The sequence below is a fragment of the Mustelus asterias genome, chromosome 15, assembly GCF_964213995.1.
Source record: "Mustelus asterias chromosome 15, sMusAst1.hap1.1, whole genome shotgun sequence".
NCBI classification, from domain to species: Eukaryota; Metazoa; Chordata; class Chondrichthyes; order Carcharhiniformes; family Triakidae; genus Mustelus; species Mustelus asterias.
Genome location: NC_135815.1, coordinates 23216869 through 23240753, shown reverse-complemented (window position 1 = coordinate 23240753; position 23885 = coordinate 23216869). Strand labels below are relative to the sequence as shown.

At 42.8% G+C, this 23885-nt stretch overlaps 1 protein-coding gene across 2 annotated transcripts in view; it reads left to right on the top strand.

The window, feature by feature from the left end:
- The first annotated feature begins 1519 nt into the window (after positions 1 to 1519).
- Positions 1520 to 23885, top strand: part of xpo5 (exportin 5) — an 86331-nt gene continuing 63965 nt past the window's right edge. The window contains exons 1-3 of one of the 2 annotated variants that reach the window (XM_078229616.1): positions 1520 to 1931; positions 19551 to 19672; positions 21263 to 21335. In XM_078229616.1, coding sequence (XP_078085742.1) covers positions 1827 to 1931; positions 19551 to 19672; positions 21263 to 21335 — 300 coding nt within the window. In that variant the 5' untranslated portion in view covers positions 1520 to 1826. The remainder of the gene's footprint in view (positions 1932 to 19550; positions 19673 to 21262; positions 21336 to 23885) is intronic. The other variant, XM_078229615.1, reaches the window with a different exon arrangement.

Here is a 23885-nt window from a genome sequence, read left to right as displayed (position 1 = left end):
CTGGTGACTTAACCTGAGGTTCACTGCACCTCAAGCAAGCCACCATGCCACGAGGGGCAAGGGTGAAAAGGTGGGCCTTCATGAATAACCTCAGGTGGTACGGGATTTGAACCCATGCTGTTGGCGTCACTCTGCATCACTAACTAACTGTCCAGCCAATTGAGCTGGTAACCTGCTAGTTTTAGCCTGCCGACCCAAAAACATTCATTCCTACTCCCTGTTTTCTGTCTATTGACCAATCCTGATGCTAACATATTATCCCCAAGCCTGTTAGCTCTAATTTTGTATCATAGTTTCTCGCGTGGCACCTTATCAAATCCTCACTGGATCTCTTCCAACTGCCCAAACTGAATTGAATTACTATTGTCACATGTATTGGGATACAATGAAAAGTATTGTTTCTTGTGTGCTATACAGACAAAACATCCCGTTCATAGAATACATAGGGGAGAAGGAAAGGATAGAGTTGCAGTTACCAATAGGGTGAGGAGAAAGATCAGCTTAATGTGTGGTAGGACCATTCAAAAGTCTGATGGCAGCAGGGAAGAAACTGTTCTTGAGGCAGTTGGTACATGTTTTCAGACTTCTGTATCTTTTTCCTGATGGAAGAGAGAATGTCCGGGGTACGTGGGGTCCCTAGTTATACTGGCTGCTTTTCCAAGGCAGCAAGAAGTGTAGACGGAGTCAATGGATGGGAGGCTGGTTTGCGTGATGGAACCGGGCTACATTCACAATTTTTTGATGGGACGCTTCATCGAAGATACAACGTGCACTAATGTCACCCCCATCCACCCCTTATCTTACTAGTTACAACCTCAAAACAAGATAAAAAGTTTCCAGACTGCCGTCGCGTTAAGGAAAAAAACGAACGGCAACCAAAAACAGGCGCAGGTGAACAATAGACGGTGGACCTTGCCCAAGATCAAGTGTAGTATCGACATGCTGTGCTTGGTTGAAGTCGTTAGGTTACATTTTAGCTTCATTTGAAGCAATTTTTAAAAGCGGCATCTTGGCCTTTTGGCTAAGATGCAAATGAGATCAAGCCTTGGAGGAGGAGGAGGACCTGCACCTACTCCAATCAGCTTGGCTCATGTAGATCAAGCCCAAGACAGGAGGTGAGAGCCCTGTTTTGTCAGCTTGGATCGGGAATGTCTCAACTTGTTGAGACTCTGAACTGGACTTGATTTGATTGAATTGGAATAAAAATACAAAACCCCCACCCCCACCCATCCTGTGGCTCCGTTGTCAGCGTCCCATCTGGATGCTTTCTCAAGAGAAATACATCCGACGTCACTCCTACTCTCGGGCATATATTTACATGAATTGTAGCATCGACCCCAACTGAACATGAGCATCGACGACTGGGATGAACAACTGCCCGGAGCGAAGGAGGAGCAACCGACAATTCGAATCGGCCGACGGCACCGCCTTAGAACGGAAGTGGTTCCCGGTGCACTGTGGGAGTTGTAGTCCCCGCCTGGCGGAACGCGTACCCATAGTTCCCCACGAGCCGGAAGTCGGCGACCAGCGGGGTCGACAACAAGCGACGGTTTTTATTAACTTGACCTGCCCCCCTCCGCCCCCGCGCGGGGTGGCCCCGGCGCGCATGCTCAGAAGGCCTGCGTCGAAGCGCCGGCGCTGCCTTGTCCACGCCGCCCTGGTCCTTCAGACAATAAGGGTTGCGTCATCGCGGCTTGAGTAGCTGGCTTTTTATTGTTTTTTTTTCTGAGAAAATACTCGTCCGGTTATCCTCGTTTTGACGTTCCCCGCCCGCTCGGCGCTCTTCCAGGCCACCAAAGGGACCCGTCTCTGCCGCTGCAGCCATCATGTCGGCGGATCAGATCACGACGCTGTGCGAGCAGTTGATGAAGGCGGTAAACGTGATCATGGATGGAGGCTCGAGTTCGCGCTACCGGCTGGAGGCCCTGAAGGCGAGTCCTGGTCTCGGCAAGGAGGCAACTGGGACACCTTTGTCTCCAATGCATCAACCGCATGGGTTTCCATGTCCCCCACCATTTCCATTTTTTGTAGCATTAGTTTTGTAAGGCGCCTGATTTTTTTTTTGGTTTCCCTTTTGCAGACTGGATAGATTATTTTTCAACATCGTTATTCCAGCAGGAAGTTAATGCAGTAGTGGCAAGTTTTAAATATTTTCTTAGCCCGGGTATTTGTTTCTGCTTTGTGTATTTTTTTTCAACATGCACACAAATTGACCAATTCCGCCTGCAAAGAAATTGTAGCGCCATTGCGGCGCGCTTTGCCTTTTCATTCATTCTGTGGAGTTGTCCGATGAACATGAATAGTTGCTTGTATTGGTGTAGCAAACAGCACCTTTTAACGTCGAGAAAAGTCCCAAGGCGTTTTTCACAATTGAAATCCGTGAATTTGAAACGCCCCCATTTGAGTTTTCTTTCATTTCGATGTCACGTTTTGTTGTGCTTGGATCTCACTCCCGTATTTAGAAATTTTCCTGCAGGCATGATGTAGCGCATCGGTGTCATCTTCTAAAAATTTAACTCTCATTTACACGTGCTGGTATAGTTAACTGTGTGTTGATAATTGGAATTTGGAACCGCAGTTAGTTAGTCAAGCCTATTGGCTCTCTGGAGTATTGGAGTAATTAGAAATGTGTTTTGTCTTGCTCCATAAAGCTGAATTGACTTGATGGAGGCATTCACAATAATGAGGGGTCTGGACAGAGCCGATATGGGAGAACTGTTTCATGCAGTTCTGGAATGAACTGCTTGAGTGTGGTGGAGAGGAGGTCAATTGATTTGATTTATTATTGTCACATGGATTGATAACAGTGAAAAGTATTGTTTCTTGCATGTTATACAAACAAAGATTATCGTTCATAGTACATAGGGGAGAAGGAAAGGAGGGTGCGGAATATTGTGTTACAGTCATAGTGAGGGTATAGAAAGATTGAAATAGGACATTATTAGAGAGCTTAAAAGAGTTAGCGTACAGTTTAAAAGTACAGAATGAGAATAAAAGATAGAAGTAGAGGGTATGCTGGCAATAGCTCGCAAGAAGTTACCATGCTCTGGTGCCATCTTAGATCCTATAGCTTTGAAAAGGGAATTGGATCGAAAGGAAAAATATGGAGGACTACAGGGAAGTAGCACTAGGTAAATTGCTCTTTTAGAGGGATAGCATCGATGTGGTGGGCTGAATGGAGTCATTTTGTGCTGTAACCATTCATTGATTCCATCATCATTATTTTGGGGGAAGGGAGAGGTAGAGAGCAGTACACTGCTTTTACCTCTGGAGCAGTTCAACCCTGTTTAGGTAATTGGGATGGTAACAGTTTGTTTTTGCTGGCTATAACTTTTCCTTAATAGATGAATGGTACCTTCAGCCTGATTTTCCAACTGCAAAGTCGAAGTACTATATCAACCACCATTTTGTCTGAATGAGAACCAAAGCAATAGCTGGTGAGGAAAATAGGGGAAAAAAGCTTTAAAAACTTGCTTTTAAAGCATGCTTTCCTGTGGTTGTGTAGAGTTCTGTGTGCCCTTGCTATACCTAATCTGAAATTGCTTTGATAATAAGTGACAAAAAATGAAAAGTGCCTTTATAGGCCTACATGTGTGCCCAGGCTGAAGGAGAGTGGGCTTAAAGGTCTTTGTGCTATATCACCTCTCTCCATGACAGTATCTTGTACGTAGCTATCTACTCCAAACATGTCTTCTTGCACAGAAACTTAAATTCCAGAAACATGTCATCCAAAACATTGCTGCCTGCGTCTTAACTCACAGCAAGTCTTGTTTCCCTCTGCCCATTGACTTCATTTGGTTCCTAGTTAAACATTGTCATGACTTTAAAATTCTCTTTTTTCCCCTTTGAAATCCCTCCATAACCATAGAAAGGTTATGGCATGGAAAGAGGGCATTCAACCCACAGTGTCTGTGCCAGTCAAAAAATGAGGAGAAAAAGGAAACCAGCTGCTCACTTCAATCTCACTTTCCAACATCTGATCCACAGCCTTGGAGGTACAGAGGTCCAGGTGCTGATCCAGGTACCTTTATAAATGAGTTGATCATTTTCGCTTCGAACACCAATTTGGACAGTGACTTCTAGTTGTCCACCACCCTATAGGTAAAGAGTTTTCCTGATGTCACCTAATTTTGCTACCAATCATTTAAATATGTGCCCCTGGTAATTGACCTCCTAGGTAGGGGAAATGGGTCTTTCCTGTCTCCCCTATCTAGTCCCTTCATAATTTTGCACATTTCAATTGGATCACTCCTCTATTCTAAGGAGAACAACCTGAGTCTATCCAGTCTGTCTTCACAGCTGCAATTTTCAAGCCTTGCCAACATTCTTGTAAATCTGCTCTATACTCTTTCCAAAGCAATTATGTTCATCCTGTAATGTGGTGACCAGAAGTGTGTACACAATTCCAGTTAAGCAGTATTTTATATAGTTTGGACATTACATCCTGGCTTTTGTATTCAATACACCGTCCAATAAAGGAAAGTATTTCAGAGCTTTCTTTACAACCTATCCACCTGTGGACATGCACTCCAAGGTTTCTCACGTCCTCTATCTCTCTTGATGTCCTCCTGTCTATTGTGTATGCCCTAGCTTTGTTTGGTCCCCTCCAAATGCATTACTCCACACTTCTGCAGATTGAATTCCATTTGCCACTTTTCCACCCACTTAACCAAACCATTAATATTATTCTGCAGACAACAGCCATCCTCGTTACTATCAACTACACGGTCAATTTTTGTGTCAATCCTCCCACATGACTGACAGAAAGCAGAGGGTTGGGATAAATAGGTCATTTTCTGGCTGGCAAAATGTAACTAGCGCGGTGCTGCAGGGGTCAGTCCTCGGACCTCAACTGTTTACAATCTATGTAAATGATCTGCAAGCAGGGACAGAGTGTAACACATCAACACTTGCGGAAGATACTAAAATAGGTGGGAAAGCAGGCAATGAAGAGGATACAAAAAATTTACAGATGGATTTAGATAGGCTGGGAGAATGGGCAAAAATTTGGCAGATGAAATTTAATGTGGATAAGTGTGAGGTTATCCATTTTGGGAGAAAGAAATTGAAAGGCAAATTATTACCTAAATGGAAAGCAGATTCAAAATGCATCGGGCAGAAGGATCTGGATGTCTGCAAGTGCAGCACATAATAAAGGCAAATGGGATGTTGGCATTTATTGCAGAAGGACTGGAATATAAAAGTAGAGAAGTATTGTTTCAAATGTGTAGGGTGTTGGTGAGACCACATCTGGAGTATTGTCTAGTTTAGGTCTCCTTATTTGAGGAAGGATGTGGTAGCATTGGAGGCAGTTCAGAAGAGGTTCTGGGGATGAAGGGGTTGGCGTACGAGGAGAGATTAAACAGTTAAGGCTTATACCCGCTGGAGTTTAGAAGGATGAGAGGGGATCTGATTGAGGTATATAACATTTTAAATGCGATTTGATAAAGCAAATGTAGACCAAATGTTTCCCCTCATGGGGCAATCTAGAACTAGAGGTCACAGGTATAGGTTGAGACGTGGTAAAACTGAGATGAGAAAGAACTACTTCTTGCAGAGGGTGGTGAATTTGTGGAATTCGCTGCCCCATGATGCAGTGGAGTCTGAATCGCTGAATGGTTTCAAGAGGGAGATAGATATATTTCTATTTTTTAAAAAAAGGATATGAGGAACAGGTGGGGAGGTGGATTTGAGACCAGGGGGCGATCAGCCATTATCTGAATGGTGGCACAGGTTTGAAGGGCTGAATTTGCCCTTCTCCTAATTCCTATGTTTCACATTTCGTCCAACTCATTAATAAATACAACAAGCAGCTAGGGCTCCAACATTGATCCCTGTGAAATGCCACTGGAAACTGCTTTCTACTTGTAAAATCATTCGTTGACCATTACCCTTTGTTTCCTGTCGCTGAGCGATCTTGAATCTAGCTCGTCACTTGCCCTGTATTCCATGGAATATCATTTTTCTGATCAGCCTGCAATGTTGGACCTTGTCAAATGCCTCACTAAAATCTAGGTAGGCAATGTCTGCTGCACTAACCACATCAATCCTCCTTGTTACTTGCTCAAAAAATTCAACTAAGTTAGTAAGACAGGATCTTCCCCTGACAAAACAATGCTAATTATCCCTGATCAATCCATGCCTTTCTAAGTGACAGTTTGCCCTGTTTCCCAGAATTGATTCCAATAACCTGCCCACCACCAAAGTCAGACTGACAGATGAGAAGCTTACCCCCACACCCTTTTAAAATAATTTGTAGCCTTCCAATTCTCTGGGACCTTTCATGTATCTAGTGAAGATTGGAAAATAATGCTCAGAACGTCTGCTATTTCCTCCCCGGCTTCCTGCAAAGGTCTGGGATACAATCCATCTGGCCCTGGTGACTTATCCATCTTCAAGGAATCCAGTCCCTCCAGTATTTCCTCCCTCACTTTATTATATCTAATATTTTGAGAGATTGAATAAACTGGAATTGTTCTTCCTCGAAAGACGAAGGCTGAGGTGCGACCTGATAGAAGTTTATAAAATTGTGGGAGGTACAGATAGGGTGAAAAGTTGAAAGCATTTTCTCCGGGGCAGAAATGACAATTACAAGGTGGCACAAGTTCAAGATAAGGGGGGATAGGTTCAGTGGAGATGTGTGGGGGGCCTGGAATGCACCACCAAGTGAGGTGGTTGAGGCAGTTACATTAGGCACATTTAAGACTCATCGTGATCGGCATGTGAACAAACGGGGGATAGCGGGATAGAAATGGTTGGTTTAGATAGGTAAACAATTGGCGCAGGCTTGGGGGGCCAAAGGGCCTGTTCCTGTGCTGTACTGTTCTTTGTTGCATTTCATATTCCTCTTTAACTAGAATGTCTGCGCCATCTCTGTTTTTAGTGAAGACAACAACAAAGTACTCATTTAGAACCCTACCCACATCTTCTGAACCAACCCACAAGTTACCATGTACTTCTCTGGGCTCTAGCTTTTTCTTTATTATTCTCTTGCTCTTCATGTATTGGTAAAACATCTTAGGATTTTCTTTGATTTTCCCTGCCAATATATTTTTTGTTCCTAATGTACATTTTTACTTCACCCCTGTACTTTCTATACCCCGAGGCTTTCTACAGTATTAAGCCTTTTATGATTATCATAAGCTTTTTATGCTTTATCTTGCCCTGTATGTTTCTGGATAACTCGGGGGTTCTAGATTAGACAGTGCCTCCCTTTTTCTTTGTGAGTACATGTTTACACTTTGCCTGTAGAATCTTGCTTTTGAATGCGTCCCACTGATTTGACATAGTTTTTCCTTCTAGCTGTATCCAGTCAACATTTGCCAATTCACATCTCAGCTTTGTAAAATTTGTCCCCCTCCAATTTAGAGCTTTTACTTCTGTTCTATCATTGTTCTTTTCCATAATTATCCTAAATCTAACTTATCCTAAATCAGGGCGGCACGGTAGCACAGTGGTTAGCACTGCTGCTTCACAGCTCCAGGGTCCCGGGTTCGATTCCCGGCTCGGGTCACTGTCTGTGTGGAGTTTGCACATTCTCCTCGTGTCTGCGTGGGTTTTCTCCGGTTGCTCCGGTTACCTCCCACAGTCCAAAGATGTGCGGGTTAGGTTGATTGGCCAGGTTAAAAAATTGCCCCTTAGTGTCCTGGGATGTGTAGGTGAGAGGGATTAGCGGGTAAAATATGTGGGGGTAGGGCTTGGATGGGATTGTGGTTGGTGCGGACTCGATGGGCCGAATGGCCTCCTTCTGCACTGTGGGGTTTCTATGATAACTCTATTAATGGTCATTATCCCCAATCTGGTTCCCCCCACTGCTACTTCATCCACTTGCCCACTTCATTTCTTAGGAATAAATCTAGAATTGCTCTTGTTGGGCTTATGTGCTGGTTAAAAAGTTCTCTTGAATGCAGTTTCAAGATTTTTGTGTCCTCTCTGCCCTTCACACTGTTAATATTCCAATTGATATTAGGATAGTCCCCAACTATTGCTGCCTTATTATTTTTGCATTCAAATCTGCTTACATATTTGCTCTTCTAGCTTTCACTAAGTTAGCAGTGTGGCTGTTCCTTTATAATTTCTGAGCTTAATATGGCCTCATTTTAATGCTTCATTTACTCTTATCCCTCCTCGGCTCTAATTGATTCTTTATCCAGTAATGCCATACCCCCACCTTTTTATTATCCCCGATTCATCAGACCTGAAATCTCTGTATCCAGGGATGTTGAACTGCCAATTTTGCCCCTCTTTAAGCCAAGCTTCTATGACACCAATGTTGGGGTCATACTTTGCTTTACAATGTTCCAATGAAGCGTCTTGGAATGTTTCATTACCTTCAAGGTGCTACATAAATATAAGTTGTTGTCTGGTACAAGTCTTCTTACACTCTCAGCACGATGATAGCATTGGAGTACCATCCTCGTAGCTGTAAATACAAATCTCATGGCATATTGGAACCTACGTTGACTAAGCTATAATTTGAGGGCCAGCACCATGAAAACAAATGTCTGCTGTAGCTGTTTGTAGCACTGGCATCCGAGTCAGAAGGTTGTAGGTTAAAGTTCCACTCTTGGATTTGAGCACAAAAATCAAGACTGACTGCCTTGTAGACTGCAGTGTTGAGAGGGTGCTGCATTTTCAGAGGTGCTCTCTTTCAGATTAGATGTTAAATAAAGGTCCCATCTGCAGCATGGGTGAAAATAAAAGATCCCATGGCACCAAGTTGTCCCTAGTGTATTTATCTTTCAGTTAACATCACAAAAACAAATTAGTCATTATTACAATGCTTGTGGGAGCTTGCTGTGTGGAAATTGGCCATTGCATTTCCTACATTGCAACATGGACTATGCTTCATGTATTTAATTGGCTGTAAAACACTCAAGATGCTGCTTCACTGGGTTCGATTCCAGTCTTTGGTGACTGTGGAGTTTTCACATTCTCCCCATGTCTGTGTGGGTTTCCTCCGGGTGCTCCTGTTTCCTTCCACGCTCCAAAGACGTGTGGGTTAGGTTGATTGGCCATGCAAAATTGCCCCTTAGTGTCAGGGGGATTAGCAGAGTAAGTATATGGGGCGGGATAGTTGTTGGTGCAGGTTCGATGGCCAAATGGCCTCCTTCTGCAATGTAGGAATTCTATGTACCTATGGTCATAAATGCAAGGCTTTTTTTGTGAATGTTCCCAGATTCTTCACTTAATGTGCTCTGGGGAAGGAAGTCTGTCATCATCCTGGTCTGCCTTGGATGTGGCTTTAGAACATGCAGCGTCACTTACTGCTATGCATCCCCTCATGAAAAAATATTCCTCCATGTTAAGTTTTACTTGGGAGCTCTGAGCAACACAGACATAGAATATGTCCTGGATAGCAGATCTCAATGTAGTGGCGCAGCTTAAGGACAAAGCCGTCAGAGTGAGTTTATGTCAGGTGACCAGAGAACTAAATTAAGGAAGCAACCTGCTTCACTTTCACATAGCTGAACTGACTGTCTGCCCTTGACAGCATTTGTAGAAGTAACCACTCTCGTAAAGAGTGACTGGATAAAGTTGTGCTGCAATGCTGTCTTAAGTGGGACTGGCTAAGACACATCTGACAGTCCAAACTGGGCATCCATGAGGCACCGCAGTACAATTACATAACATTAACCTGCAACTTTAACCACAGTCAAGGCAGGAGAGCAATCCTGGTTCTATTCAGAGTGCAAAAAAGCATGACAGGAATGGACCAGGCATAATTAGGAATTAAAAGTCAAACTAGTGAATCTACCATGCATGGTTACCTGCATTCTAAGCACTAAAAACAGCAGGCTACTGACTGAGCTCAGTTACCTATAACTAATAGTTTGGTACAAAACTATACGTCATGTAATAACCATATCATATTCTGGGTGCTGATGGTGGTGGAAAACTAGGGAGCTACAATAAGACATGACTAATCTCATGCTGTTGGAACCTAACATGCAATTGCAGCCACTAAAGCTAAATTATTTGCTGATGACTACAGCCAAAAGTGGCAAACAGTTGATTTTACTTGACCTGTTTCTGAAGTCCCCGACAACAACTGATGCTTGTGGAGAGTAGAAATACATTAGAGGATTATAAACCTGGAGGGAAGAGGCTGAAGATGGATTTGTAGATGCAGGTGTCAGAACTTTTTTAAATAAATGTTTTTATTGAAGATTTTCCATCTTAACAAAATGCAAACCTCCCAAATCCAGAGCAGCACAGAATAATTATCATTCCACATCAGTACATTTAGCTCAGATTATCAATTACAATTCACTGCATTTGGCGCTTCCCTTCGCGTAGATAATGAAAGGATATTGCGAAGAGTGTGGGATTAGCGGGTAAAATATGTGGGGGTAGGGCCTGGGTGGGATTGTGGTTGGTGCAGACTCGATGGGCCGAATGGCCTCCTTCTGCACTGTAGGGTTTCTATGATTCTATGATTTCTATGAGGATAACAGAATAAAGCCATGAGCACATGGCACAATAGTGTGCATCTTCACCCACAGGATAATAAGGACTGAGCTACGCAGCACAAGGGAGACCCTGTGAGGTTACATACAATCAAATTGGTACTTAAAACAGCACCCAAAACCTCCAAACTATAAAAGGACACCCCAGAAAGAGGGGAACATCAGGGTACAAACCCAAGACATGGCATGACGGTGCACACTCACATGCAGGATAACAGCAGCAAAGCTACATAGCCTCATGGGATGAGTGCGGATAACAGAATATCTCCCACTAGGAGTATAATCTCCAGATATGAATTTTCAAAATAGTTGTTATCCTTGCCTACACAGCCTAAGAAAGGAAAATATATTGAGACCGATAAAAGAGCCAATAAGCCAAGGGTGCTCACAATAAAACAAGCCCCACTCATCTCCAGTCACACCGGAGGTGCTGCTCAAGCCCCACCATCAGATGGAAAATTTAACACATTTTTCCACCAAGGAAACCCCACCAAGCGGAAGAATTGTAAAGACATCCACAGACAGGATACCTTGGGGAGATACAATCTCCTCCTGACAAGATGAGGGGAACCCTGTAGGACTAAATATAACAAATCGGAGCCTATTATCAGCACCTCACTTACACATAACGAAAGGGAACCTCGGAGAGGAACACCAGGATAAGACTATAGGCACAAGATGTGATTTGACAGTGTCCACTCCGGCATGCAGGATATTAGGAGAAACTCAAATAATGCGGGGCCCAAGTATCTGGGCTCACACTTGGGCCTCGCAGACAACAGTATACTGCCTCCACAGAGGAACCTAAACCTCACGATGTAATGTCCAGACGGGGCGGCACGGTAGCACAGTGGTTAGCACTGCTGCTTCACAGCTCCAGGGTCCCGGGTTCGATTCCCGGCTCGGGTCACTGTCTGTGTGGAGTTTGCACATTCTCCTCGTGTCTGCGTGGGTTTCCTCCGGGGTGCTCCGGTTTCCTCCCACAGTCCAAAGATGTGCAGGTTAGGTTGATTGGCCAGGTTAAAAATTGCCCCTTAGAGTCCTGGGATGTGTAGGTTAGAGGGATTAGTGGGTAAATATGTGGTGGTAGGGCCTGGGTGGGATTGTGGTCGGTGCAATTAAAAGAAGGACCGATAGGCCAGGAGTACTTGTGCCACCCCTTGACTTCAATCAAAACAAACTCCCCTTATTTTCAATCACACTGGAAGTGCAACTTGGGCCCGACCATCAACAGGATTCCACCCATTTTCCCCCCATCAAGGAAATCCTACCAACAGGAGGATGGGTTGTCCAGACATCCACAGTCGGGATACCTCGGGGAAGGGCAAGAACTTCCTCCTCCCAACAGGATGATGATGCATCGCTACCAAGTAGCCACTCGCAACCTACAGGCAAGGAAAGTATAGAAAACCAACCCAAGAAAGGCTGGACAGTCAAGGATTCCCCAACCACGCTTGGGCGTGTACAAGTAAATATTACTCCCAACTCCTGCTACGCTGGAGGCACCAGTGACAAAACCCAGTCTTTTCCAGGATGCATGATCTGTCTCTACCTTCAGAGCAGACCAACAAGGATTTTTTAACCCAAAAATATAAAGGAAAACTGCGACACCATTAGTTCTAAAGGGGGTTTTCCTCACCTGCTATGAGTACTTGTAAGACCATACCCACCACCTCTACATCAAATTGCTCGCACACCAATGCTACTGGTATTATCCATAATTAAACTAAAGGAAGGGATATCATGAAATGCAATCCCCAATTATAAATGCCAGGATTACAATCTTTAAAAAAAAAGGATGAATCTTGCACAACCCTGATGCCATACAACCATCCCAGAAACTCCCTGATAGAATGATGGAGACCCATTATCAGTCCACAAGCAAAGGAAGTATTTCTGTATTACAAACAGTAGACCGAGAGATTTTAATTTTTTACAGTGGGTTAGAAGCAGGGTGGGTAGACTCCTTGCCCACCCAGAGACTGCAACACCGAAGAGTTGTTCGCAGACACCAAGACCGTCTTTGTTTACATTGTGACTCAGAGTCAGGAAAAGTTTCAGAGTCAGCAACTGTTACAGATAACATGGCAGAAGGTAATGCTGCTGTGGGTGTTCACCGGGAAGTGGTTTCTGTGTTTCCATTTTTGCCAGTTGACTCTGGGAGAGTGGAAGAGGAACTTTCATGTACAGATTCTTGATCTACCCCTTCACCTATGGTTCCAGATCAACCATTACAAGATTCACTGGTGGCATTGCGTAAGTCACAACACCAACACAAAGCTCCTGACAGACTTTTGTATTGTTAAGACATTACCTTCATTGTATTTCTGTCCTGAAATTTAAGGGGGGGGCGGAATTTAAGTGTCATTTTGAGCACAAAGTGTTCTTATCAGCCTTTCTCCGGTGTAATTGTTTTACTGGCATCTGTTAAGGGTTCTGAGCTTTGGCAGGCATTTTAGTCTGCAACAAGATGACCTGTAAGCAAGACCCGCTTTATTAGTGCTCCTGTTTTCATAGTTATTACTGTTCTGCTGAGTTACTGTTATTGTTAAACTTGATTTTATTTAAACAATACACTTGACTACCTTATTTGTGATCTAAAGTCACCACAGAAACCTTGATGCATTTGTGGAAAAACACACAAAGTGCTGCATGTTGTGTGCAGCATTGAGGACTGTCACCTACGTGGTGGATTGATCACAAACTCAAAATGAGGAGGCTTTGGGGAGTTGCGTTTTCAAAATAAATAAAGTTGATGAGCAACAAATGCAACCCAAGTTGTTGAGCTTTGCATTGCTGGAAAGAGTCATGCTGTCGAAACTTTTCATTTTTCACTTATCAGGAAAGACACAAAAATACAAACTTATGCGTGCTAACAGCTGTGTATTCATCAACTGGAATCTATCCACTGCAGGCAAAAATAACATGTCCAGGCAATACACCTTATTTAAATTAAACAGAGTATGGAGAACAATAGTTCCCTGATACAATCTCCATTGCAATGTCTTGACTGACCAATCAGTCAGCACTCTGTTCTCTCATGCAATATAAATTGTTGCTTCCTTTGAAATTTGGTGTTCTTGCATCTGTCCTGACAGCATATTGCTTTTTACCCCCAGCAATACTCTCAAAGTTCTGTAATACCAAGCTTTACATGGTTTGCCAGCAGCAGAGCATTCTTCCTAGTGTGGACAAGTGCTGCAACAGTGGAAACATTGCTTGTGTGAGTCACAACTCTCTGCGAGACTAATATTGCTTTGCTGGTGGTTTTCTGGGATGTAAGCGATAGAACATTTTCTGCAAGAGTTGAACTTCCAAGCATGGCTGTTATTGTTGGCAGCCTCAATGTTGCTAATTGTAGTAGCTCTGACAGCATTTTGCCTTTCTCGGTTCCTTCCTGCATAGTTGACAAGAGAAAGACGACCTTCAATTATTTGTTTATTTGATTTTTCCTTTTGACATGTTCATCAAAGTCAGAATTGGAAGCCATTTATCTCAGTGGTGTGCAATATTTTTCAATTGTCTCATTTGCTTCTTGTTTCGTACATTGGAAGACAATTATTTTGTATATTGTGTTATTCTGAAATGGATTCTTAGTGCATTGTAGCTTGTTGTGGTCAAGTTGCACAGGCATAGGTGTTTCAAAGAGATCTTACAATTCTTCACCATCTCCATGGTGGAAAAATAATGCCTTTTTTCTCTCATCACCAGTACTTGCAAAGCCTGCCTTGGCACCTTTGAAATGCTGCAGCTACTCCTGCCAACTTGGGATGATGATGTTAGCTCAGTGTATGTCAATGTGATAGGTTGGGCATAGTTATCACCAACTTGATCATAGCGCGTGATCAGGGATCCTGGATAGCATTCTTTTCAGGCCTTGTTCTCAAATGAGAGTCTATAAAAGTTGAAGCCTTTCCCCATTTGGGAATATTCTAGACATAGACATAGAACAGTACAGCACAGAACAGGCCCTTCGGCCTACGATGTTGTGCCGAGCTTTATCTGAAACCAAGATCAAGCTATCCCACTCCCTATCATCCTGGTGTGCTCCATGTGCCTATCCAATAACCGCTTAAATGTTCCTAAAGTGTCTGACTCCACTATCACTGCAGGCAGCCCATTCCACACCCCAACCACTCTCTGAGTAAAGAACCTACCTCTGATATCCTTCCTATATCTCCCACCACGAACCCTATAGTTATGCCCCCTTATAATAGCTCCATCCACCCGAGGAAATAGTCTTTGAACGTTCACTCTATCTATCCCCTTCATCATTTTATAAACCTCTATTAAGTCTCCCCTCAGCCTCCTCCGCTCCAGAGAGAACAGCCCTAGCTCCCTCAACCTTTCCTCATAAGACCTACGCTCCAAACCAGGCAGCATCCTGGTAAATCTCCTCTGCACTCTTTCCAGCGCTTCCACATCCTTCTTATAGTGAGGTGACCAGAACTGCACACAATCTTCCAAATGTGGTCTCACCAAGGTCCTGTACAGTTGCAGCATAACCCCACGGCTCTTAAACTCCAACCCCCTGTTAATAAAAGCTAACACACTATAGACCACCTTCACAGCTCTATCCACTTGAGTGGCAACCTTTAGAGATCTGTGGATATGGACCCCAAGATCTCTCTGTTCCTCCACAGTCTTCAGAACCCTACCTTTGACCCTGTAATCCACATTTAAATTAGTCCTACCAAAATGAATCACCTCACATTTATCAGGGTTAAACACCATTTGCCATTTTTCAGCCCAGCTTTGCATCCTATCTATGTCTCTTTGCAGCCTACAACAGCCCTCCACCTCATCCACTACTCCACCAATCTTGGTGTCATCAGCAAATTTACTGATCCACCCTTCAGCCCCCTCCTCTAAGTCATTAATAAAAATCACAAAGAGCAGAGGACCAAGCACTGATCCCTGTGGCACTCCGCTAGCAACCTGCCTCCAATCCGAAAATTTTCCATCCACCACCACCCTCTGTCTTCGATCAGATAGCCAGTTACCTATCCAATCGACCAACTTTCCCTCTATCCCACACCTCCTTACTTTCATCATAAGCCGACCATGGGGGACCTTATCAAACGCCTTACTAAAATCCATGTATATGACATCAACTGTCCTACCTTCATCAACACACTTAGTTACCTTCTCAAAAAATTCTATCAAATTTGTGAGGCACGACTTGCCCTTCACGAATCCGTGCTGACTATCCCGGATTAATCCGCATCTTTCTAAATGGTCGAAAATCCCATCCCTAAGGACCTTTTCCATCAATTTACCAACCACCGAAGTAAGACTAACCGGTCTATAATTACCAGGGTCATTTCTATTCCCTTTCTTAAACAGAGGAACTACATTCGCCACTCTCCAGTCCTCTGGCACCATCCCCGTGGACAGCGAGGACCCAAAGATCAACGCCAAAGGCTCTGCAATCTCATCCCTTGCCTCCCAAAGAATCCTAGGATACATTTCATCAGGCCCAGGGGACTTATCGACCTTCAGTTTATTCAAAACTGCCAGTACAACCTCCCTCCGAATATCTATTTCCTCCAGCCTATTAGCCTGTAACAACACCTTCTCTTCCTCAAAAACATGGCCCCTCTCCTTGGTGACCACTGAAGAAAAGTATTCATTCATCACCTCGCCTATCTCTACTGACTCCATACACAAGTTCCCACTACTGTCCTTGACCGGCCCTAACCTCACCCCGGTCATTCTTTTATTCCTCACATAAGAGTAAAAAGCCTTGGGGTTTTCCTTGATCCGACCTGCCATGGACTTCTCATGTCCCCTCCTAGCTCTCCTAAGCCCCTTTTTCAGCTCATTCCTTGCTAACTTGTAACCCTCAATCGAGCCATCTGAACCTTGTTTCCTCATCCCTACATAAGCTTCCCCCTTCCTTTTCACAAGACATTCCACCTCTTTCGTGAACCATGGTTCCCACACTCGGCCATTTCCTCCCTGCCTGACAGGGACATACCTATCAAGGACACCCAGTGTTTGTTCCTTGAAAAAGTTCCACTTTTCATTAGTGCCTTTCCCTGACAGTTACTGTTCCCATCTTATGCCCCCTAATTCTTGCCTAATCGCATCATAATTACCTCTCCCCCAATTGTAAACCTTGCCCTGCCGTACGGCCCTATCCCTCTCCATTGCAATAACAAAAGACACCGAATTGTGGTCACTATCGCCAAAGTGCTCTCCCACAACCAAATCTAACACTTGGCCCGGTTCATTTCCCAGTACCAAATCCAATGTGGCCTCACCTCTTGTCGGCCTATCCACATATTGTGTCAGGAAACCCTCCTGCACACACTGCACAAAAACTGCCCCATCCGAACTATTTGACCTACAAAGGTTCCAATCAATATTTGGAAAGTTAAAGTCCCCCATGACAACTACCCTGTGACCCCCACACATATCCATAATCTGCTTAGCAATTTCTTCCTCCACATCTCTATTACTATTTGGGGGCCTATAGTAAACTCCTAACAACGTGACCGCTCCTTTCCTATTTCTAACTTCAGCCCATATTACCTCAGTGTGCAGATCCAAATTCTGGTTCTTTAATTCCCCTCACTGCCTGCTTGAGTGCAGTGACAGTAGTTTCAGTGTGAGGATCATACGTTAATTGGCAAATAGGCCCCCAATAGATCAGGCACCAGATAAGGCCAAGGAGAATTTTCACCCAACCACTGATCTGTTCTGAAAGAAGAAAATCCTACCATGGACCAGTCAAGGGCCCAGCTATGATTTTATGACAGTAATCTGATTCATTGGATAACTGCATCACTCGACACAAAAGTTGCTGATAGTAAGTTGCTGATGACTTGATATCAGTGGTCAATTTCTGTTTGTAAATTGCTTTTACCTTGGTGTCATTAATTTTTTGGTAAGAAACAATCAAAACTCAGGACTGCACCATGCTGTTAGAACATGGTTGTTTTGTTTTCTTCCTCTGTCTTACCAATACATTCCTCTATCAGAGGTATGCTCGTCTCAAATGAAAATAAGCTACAGGTGCTGTAGGAGAAACCTTGCCCAATTGCTGCACTGCACCTTGTGTTAAATCTCTTTCATAGTTTACAGTAATATTTGTGAGGTATTTTTTTAGTTCTGAGAAGATTAAAATTTAACTGTGGAAAATTGAATAAATGCAATTGAAACAGCTCAAAGATTGTTGCATTTAAAATGTGGGGCCATGTTGAATGGATGGTGTCAAGCTTATCTTTATTGGAGTTTCCAGGCAGGTGAGGTGAATATTTAGTCACACGCCTGATTTGTGCGCTGGTAGATGATGGGAAAGAGTTTGCTGAATTAAGAAGAACATAAGAAATAGGAGCTTGCTCTGTCATTTAATAAGATCATGGCTGATTGGATTGTGACCGTAACTCCACTTTCACAACCCCCGACTCCTGTTTTGAGGAAAAATTTGTCTAACATAGCCTTGAGAAGAGTTACTGCAGAATACCAAGCATCTGCCCTCTTAGCCACCATTTTGTAAAGCAACCACAAACTGTGTTTAAGTTTATTAGTGTCACAAGTAGACTTACATTAACACTGCAATGAAGTTACTGTGAAAATCCTCTAGTCACTACACTCCGCCCCTGTTCAGGTACACTGAGGGAGAATTTAGCGTGGTGAATGCACCTAATCAGCATGTCTTTTGGCATGTGGGAGGAAACCAGAGCACTTCGAGGAAACCCACGCAGACACTGGGAGAATGTGCAGACTCCGCACACAGTGACCCAAGCTGAGAATCAGACCCGGGTCCCTGACGCTGTGAGGCAACAGTGCTAAACGCTCTGACACCCCATAGTTGTCAAAAGGAAGTAGAGTCTGCAAAGTGATATAAAAAGGTTAAGTGAGTAAGCAAAAAATTTGACAGATGAAACAATGTGGGAAAATGTAAACTTGTGCACTTTGGCAGGAAGACTAAAAAAGCAGTATACTTTTTAGGTGGAAAGAGATTGCAAAACTCGGTTGTACAGAAGGATTTAGGTGTCCTCACAAGTACAGCAAGTGAATGGAATGTTGGTATTTATTGTGAGGGAATGGCATACAAGCGGAACATTTTCCTGCTGCTACAGGGCCTTGATGAGACCACATCTGGAGCATTGTGTTTGGTTTTGGTTGACCTTTTTAAAAAGGATAAAATTGATTTGAAGCAGTTCAAAGAAGGATCATTTGGCTCATTCCTGGGATGAAGGACTTGTTTTGTGAAGAAAAGTTGAACAAGTTGTGCTTATTCAGCATCCATTGGAGTTTAGAAGAATGAGAAGTGATCTTAGTGAAATATATAAGATCTTGAGGGGGGGACTTAAAGGGTGGATACAAGAAGGAATTTTGCTTATGCGGGCGAAGGCTAAAATTAGGGAACACAATTTAAGAATAAAAGATTTCCCTTTAAGATAGAGATGAAATATTTTCCTTAGTGAGTCACCATTCTGTGAATTCTCTTCCCCAGAAAGTGGTGGGAAGGTAATTGAATTATTCAATGCTGAGTTAGGTTGTTGATTGACAGGGTGTCCTTGGCTATGGGGAGCGACAGGAAAGTGGGGTTGAGACTACAATTAGAGTGGCCATAGTCCTATTGCATGGTGGAGCAGGCTTTAGAGGGCGAATGGCCAACTCCTGCTCCCAAGTTGTATATTCTTGTGTCTAAATGTTTGACCATGAGAGAGAAATTCTATCAGTTTCTTGTTTACATTGTTGGTGTGGTTCTATTAGGATTAGCAAAATTTCAAACAAGGTTTTCACTTGTGGCTCCATTAGCTACACAGCAGAATGGGATTGTATTTTGGTCATTTAGATGGTTTTCTTGCTGACATGTGTTAACACTTGTTGAGCAAGGATGTTAATTTTAATTCGGCGCAGTTGCTTTCCAGTGTTTCAGTTTACCACGTTGAGTGCATTTGTTTTCAGGTTGCAAAATATCATGTGCAGATCACTGTTGCTGAGAGCGAACCGGTTCAATGAAATTTTATTTTAATGGTTTCTAACACTGAGAAATATTCTTGAGCAAATTTTCACCGTGATGGCATTCTGTAAGTAAACTGTACAAACATATTTCTTCAACAGTTTTGTGAGGAGTTTAAGGAGAAGTGTCCACATACAGTACAATGTGGGTTACGTTTGGCTGAGAAAAACAATACAGGGATTGTCCGTCACTTTGGACTTCAGATACTGGAGCATTCTATCAAGTGGGTGAAATTTTATCTGTCAAACTGTTATAAACATAATGCTAAAAAAATATATATTTACAAGATATATTACAACTAAGAGGGCATGGTACAGCTGTAAATCCTAACATTTATTAATCCTGTCTTTTATTAGTATTTTATACATTTATTTCACTTCAGGGGATTTTCACACTAATTTCATTGTAGTGTTAATGTAAGCCTGCTTGTGACACTAATAAATAAGTTAAACGTAAGTTTCTGATATGTCCAACCTTCAATGCAATCCTGATGATAACAGTGTGTTAAATTTTGCAGTAACTAGTAGAACAATGTTGCATGCCCCTGAGCTTTGAGAAAGTTGCCCATTAAGATCTAGCAACCTGGTGCAGGCATTCCCTTTTCTGAGGTGGTTTAAACTTAGTGCCAAGCTAAGGTGATTTCCAGGCATGTGGCAGCAGTGATATCAGCAAACAGGAAAAACAGCCAATGACGACGGCAACCTATTTTGAAAGCACCTATAGTGTAATAAAATGCCCCAAAGCCCTTCACAAGAACATTATAAAACACAATGATGCTGAGCCACATGAGATATTAGGTCAGATGACCAAAAGCCTAGTCTAGGAGATGGGTTCAAGGAGTGTCTTGAAGGAGGAAAGCGAGGGCAAGATATGAGGAGACAATTCCATAGTTTAGAGCTAGGCAGCTGAAGGCAAGACCACCAATGGTGGAACAATTCAAATTGGGAATCCCATCATTAGATGAGTACAGAATCACATTAAAGTGTTATCTGTAAAAACACTTTATCCTTTTCGTTTTGTGAATAATAATTTATTGGATTTAAATAGAAACCAAAGTGTTGATATAAACAAAATAAAAAAGAATTACTGGAGTGGAGAACTTTAACGTTGCGTAATAAAATTACTGTTTCAGGGTCAGAGAGATTATTTCATAGTAATTATGAAGTTATAATGCCATTATTAAATCAAATAATATCTAATCTAAGGTGTAACTTTTTTTTACAGTGAGACTAATGGTGTAAAGGGCAAGTTCTCATCAATTCACTGATTTCTTAGGGATTGCTTTATGTATGTGGTGGGGGGATGACCCTGTAGGAACGTGGAATCAGTGACAGCAGTTTCAGTTTCTATGTTAATCTGCACATATGCAGACTTCTGAACTTACTGTTGCTTTTAGTGAACTAATGGCAAACCATTTCATCCTCCATTACCACTGCAAAACATGGGCTTTAGTTTCCACTATGATATAAATTAAGACATAGACCTGTTTTTTTGCTTCTGCATCAAACGCTGATTTTGATTTAACATCCTCACCCCAGTCAATTCCACCACTCCCTGCTTCCCCCCGCCCCCCCATGTTATAGACTTTTGTTTCTTGTGCATGGTTATTAATCAGTGAATTTTTCCTTGATCCAATTTTAATTTTTTTTCAGTTCTTGTTGGTGTGTGTTGCAATTCTTTGCAAATAGTAATGATTGTGAATGTTCTAATTCTTGTGCAGCAAAATACTGAAATGTTTCACCTTTGCAAAAACAGAAAGAATACCATGGTATTTACAAAATTATGTAAAGCTGACTCTCTTGGCTTTTTTTAGATTTCGCTGGAATGGTATGGTGCACCGTGATAAGGTCCAGCTGAAGAATAGTGTGATGACTCTTCTTTCACGTGTAAGTTGTCTTATTAACTTTTCTGCTTTTCGGACCTCCAATCCCACCACATGATTTTTATAGTGAAATTTGTACAAATGGCTGTCCCCAGTAGATGGATACTTACTGACAGACCCAAATAGCTAGCATTGTAATAGATGTAAACTGCACCATGAAACCTTGGCACTTGTAAATTGTTAATTCTGGACACCCTTTAATTTACCAAGTCTGCTAACGACTTAAAGCACAGGTGACACAAGTGGATATGAGGTGACAGAGAAACTGATCTATCTGAGAGTTTGAATCTGGATAGAGGAGGTTTTCTGCCACTGGATGCTGGCTAAAGATACCTCCATTACACATAAGGCAGGAACTGCTAGTAGACAAAGAAGTAAGCAGGGGCCTTGAAATCCCCAAGTGGGCTGAAGCAAGACAATGAGGGCTTGGGGGTGAATTAAATTGGGGCTCAGGGGATGCTATGGAGACCAGGAGCTTTGAGAATTACGCAGATCATTTCGCCTCTCCCCTGCTCTTGTTTTCCTCTTTCTCAACTTCTCTCTGGTGATCTCTTGCTGCTTGGAACTTCTTGTAACAGCTGCTGTTACAAGAAGTTCCAACTTCTTGTAACAGTTTTTCGACTAAAGGCAACCAGGATGGGAGCAGTGTGCAGTTAATTCTAGCCTGCTACTCCACAGGCCATAACAATAGCATCAATCCACTTGCTGCAAGAGAGGAGGGGTGGGGAGTAGGGGGTTGGGGGGGCAGGGGTGGGTTGGAATAGCTGGCACACAGACCAAAGTGAATTTGTAGCCTTAAAGAAAAATCAGGAGGGGGTGTGTCCAATATTCATGTTCTTCAATTGATTTTCAAAAGCATGTTCCTCACATGAATCTAAGGTAAATCCTTTGACATTTGTACAATTCATGTGATCCAAGGCCATGTGGCAGAACTTTGCATGATCAAACCTCCAGGAGTACCTCCAACTAAAGTTGACAGCCTGACCATCCTTATTGATGAATATCAAAGATCCCATGGAATTTCTCAAAATATCCCCTAGCCGCTTTAGCACATGGAGGGTTGGGATCCTGGACAGGGAATTGTAGGACAATGTTTCCCCAAATTTGTTTGGGATCTAGTAGGTACTCTGGCCCATAACCGCCTCAACATATACAGCCCGCCAACATAGCAGATACCAGGATCTGGAATGCTTACCTCGATAAAAATGGACCCTGAGATGGCAATGAATAGGAAACCCACTGAACTGATATAACATGCTGTTGTCAGGGCTGCAGATTTGGGCACAATCCAGAGTCTGGGTAGGGTAAAAGTGGAGCGTTGCGGGTGATACAGCCAATCGCAGAATATTTGCCTCCTGCAGTTTAGGTGCACACTGAGCATTTCCAAATAGAGAGTACCTAATGCAAGTCCCATTGGTGTCTCTAATTTACATTTGTCACTGTACAGAGTTTCTAGAGTGTTTGAGATGGTCATGGTGGGATTTGTACCAGTTTTGAATATTTAGATTATAAGTTAGCAGTTAATAAAAACATTAGAATTAGGAGCAGGAGTAGATCATTCAGCATTTTGACCTGGTCTGTTACTGAATACAATCATGGTTGATCTTCAACCTCAACTCCACCTTTCTGCGCTATCCCAATATTCTAAATTCCCTTAGTGTCCAAACATTTATCTATCCCTGGCAAGAATATGCTCAATGGCTGGGCATTCACAGTCCTGTGGGATTGAGGATTCCAAAATCCACAACCTTTGAAGAAATTTGCCCTCATCCCTATCCCATTTAGCTGACTCCATATTTGAAAATTACTGCCCCCTAGTTCTAGACTCCCCAAGGAAAGCATCATCCTAAAATCTAGCTCAAGTCCCTTAAGAATTTGTATGTTTTAATTGCATTGCCTCTTGTTTTTCGAAATTCCCTGTCAACCTTTGTTGCACTCCCTCCAAGACCCGTTTATCCATCCTTGGATAAGGAGGCCAAAACACTCCTGGTGTGGTCTGACCAATGCCCTATGCAATTTTAGTAATGCACTGTATTTGCTTTGTTAATTGTTTACTGTACTTGCATGCTAACTTTGTGATTAATCAAAGGTCCCTCTGAACACCAATATTTTCCAGTTTCCCCTGTTTTAAAAATATTCTGCCTTTCTAATTTTTCTTCCAAATTGAATAACTTCATACCTTTGTTCATCTGCCATGTTCTTACCCACTTGACTAACCTTTTGGAGTCAGCTTCCACTTACTTTCCCAGCTAGCCTTTTATCAACAACAAACTTGGTACATACCTGATAAGAATTGATATAAATTGTAAATAGCCAAGGCCCTAGTATTGATCCTTCTGGTACCCGATTAGTCATAGCCTGCCAGCCCCCGCCCACCAATTCCATGAGCATTAATTTTGTGTTGTAATCTCAATTGTGTGGTACCTTACTGAATGCTTTTTAAAAATCCAGAAGCAATACAAGTCTTCACTTAAAAAGTTGTGGTTGTGTTCCTACAAATCACGACTTTAAGTGAAATAGAAGCAATGTTAAAACTTCTTGGGTTCTGTAGGAC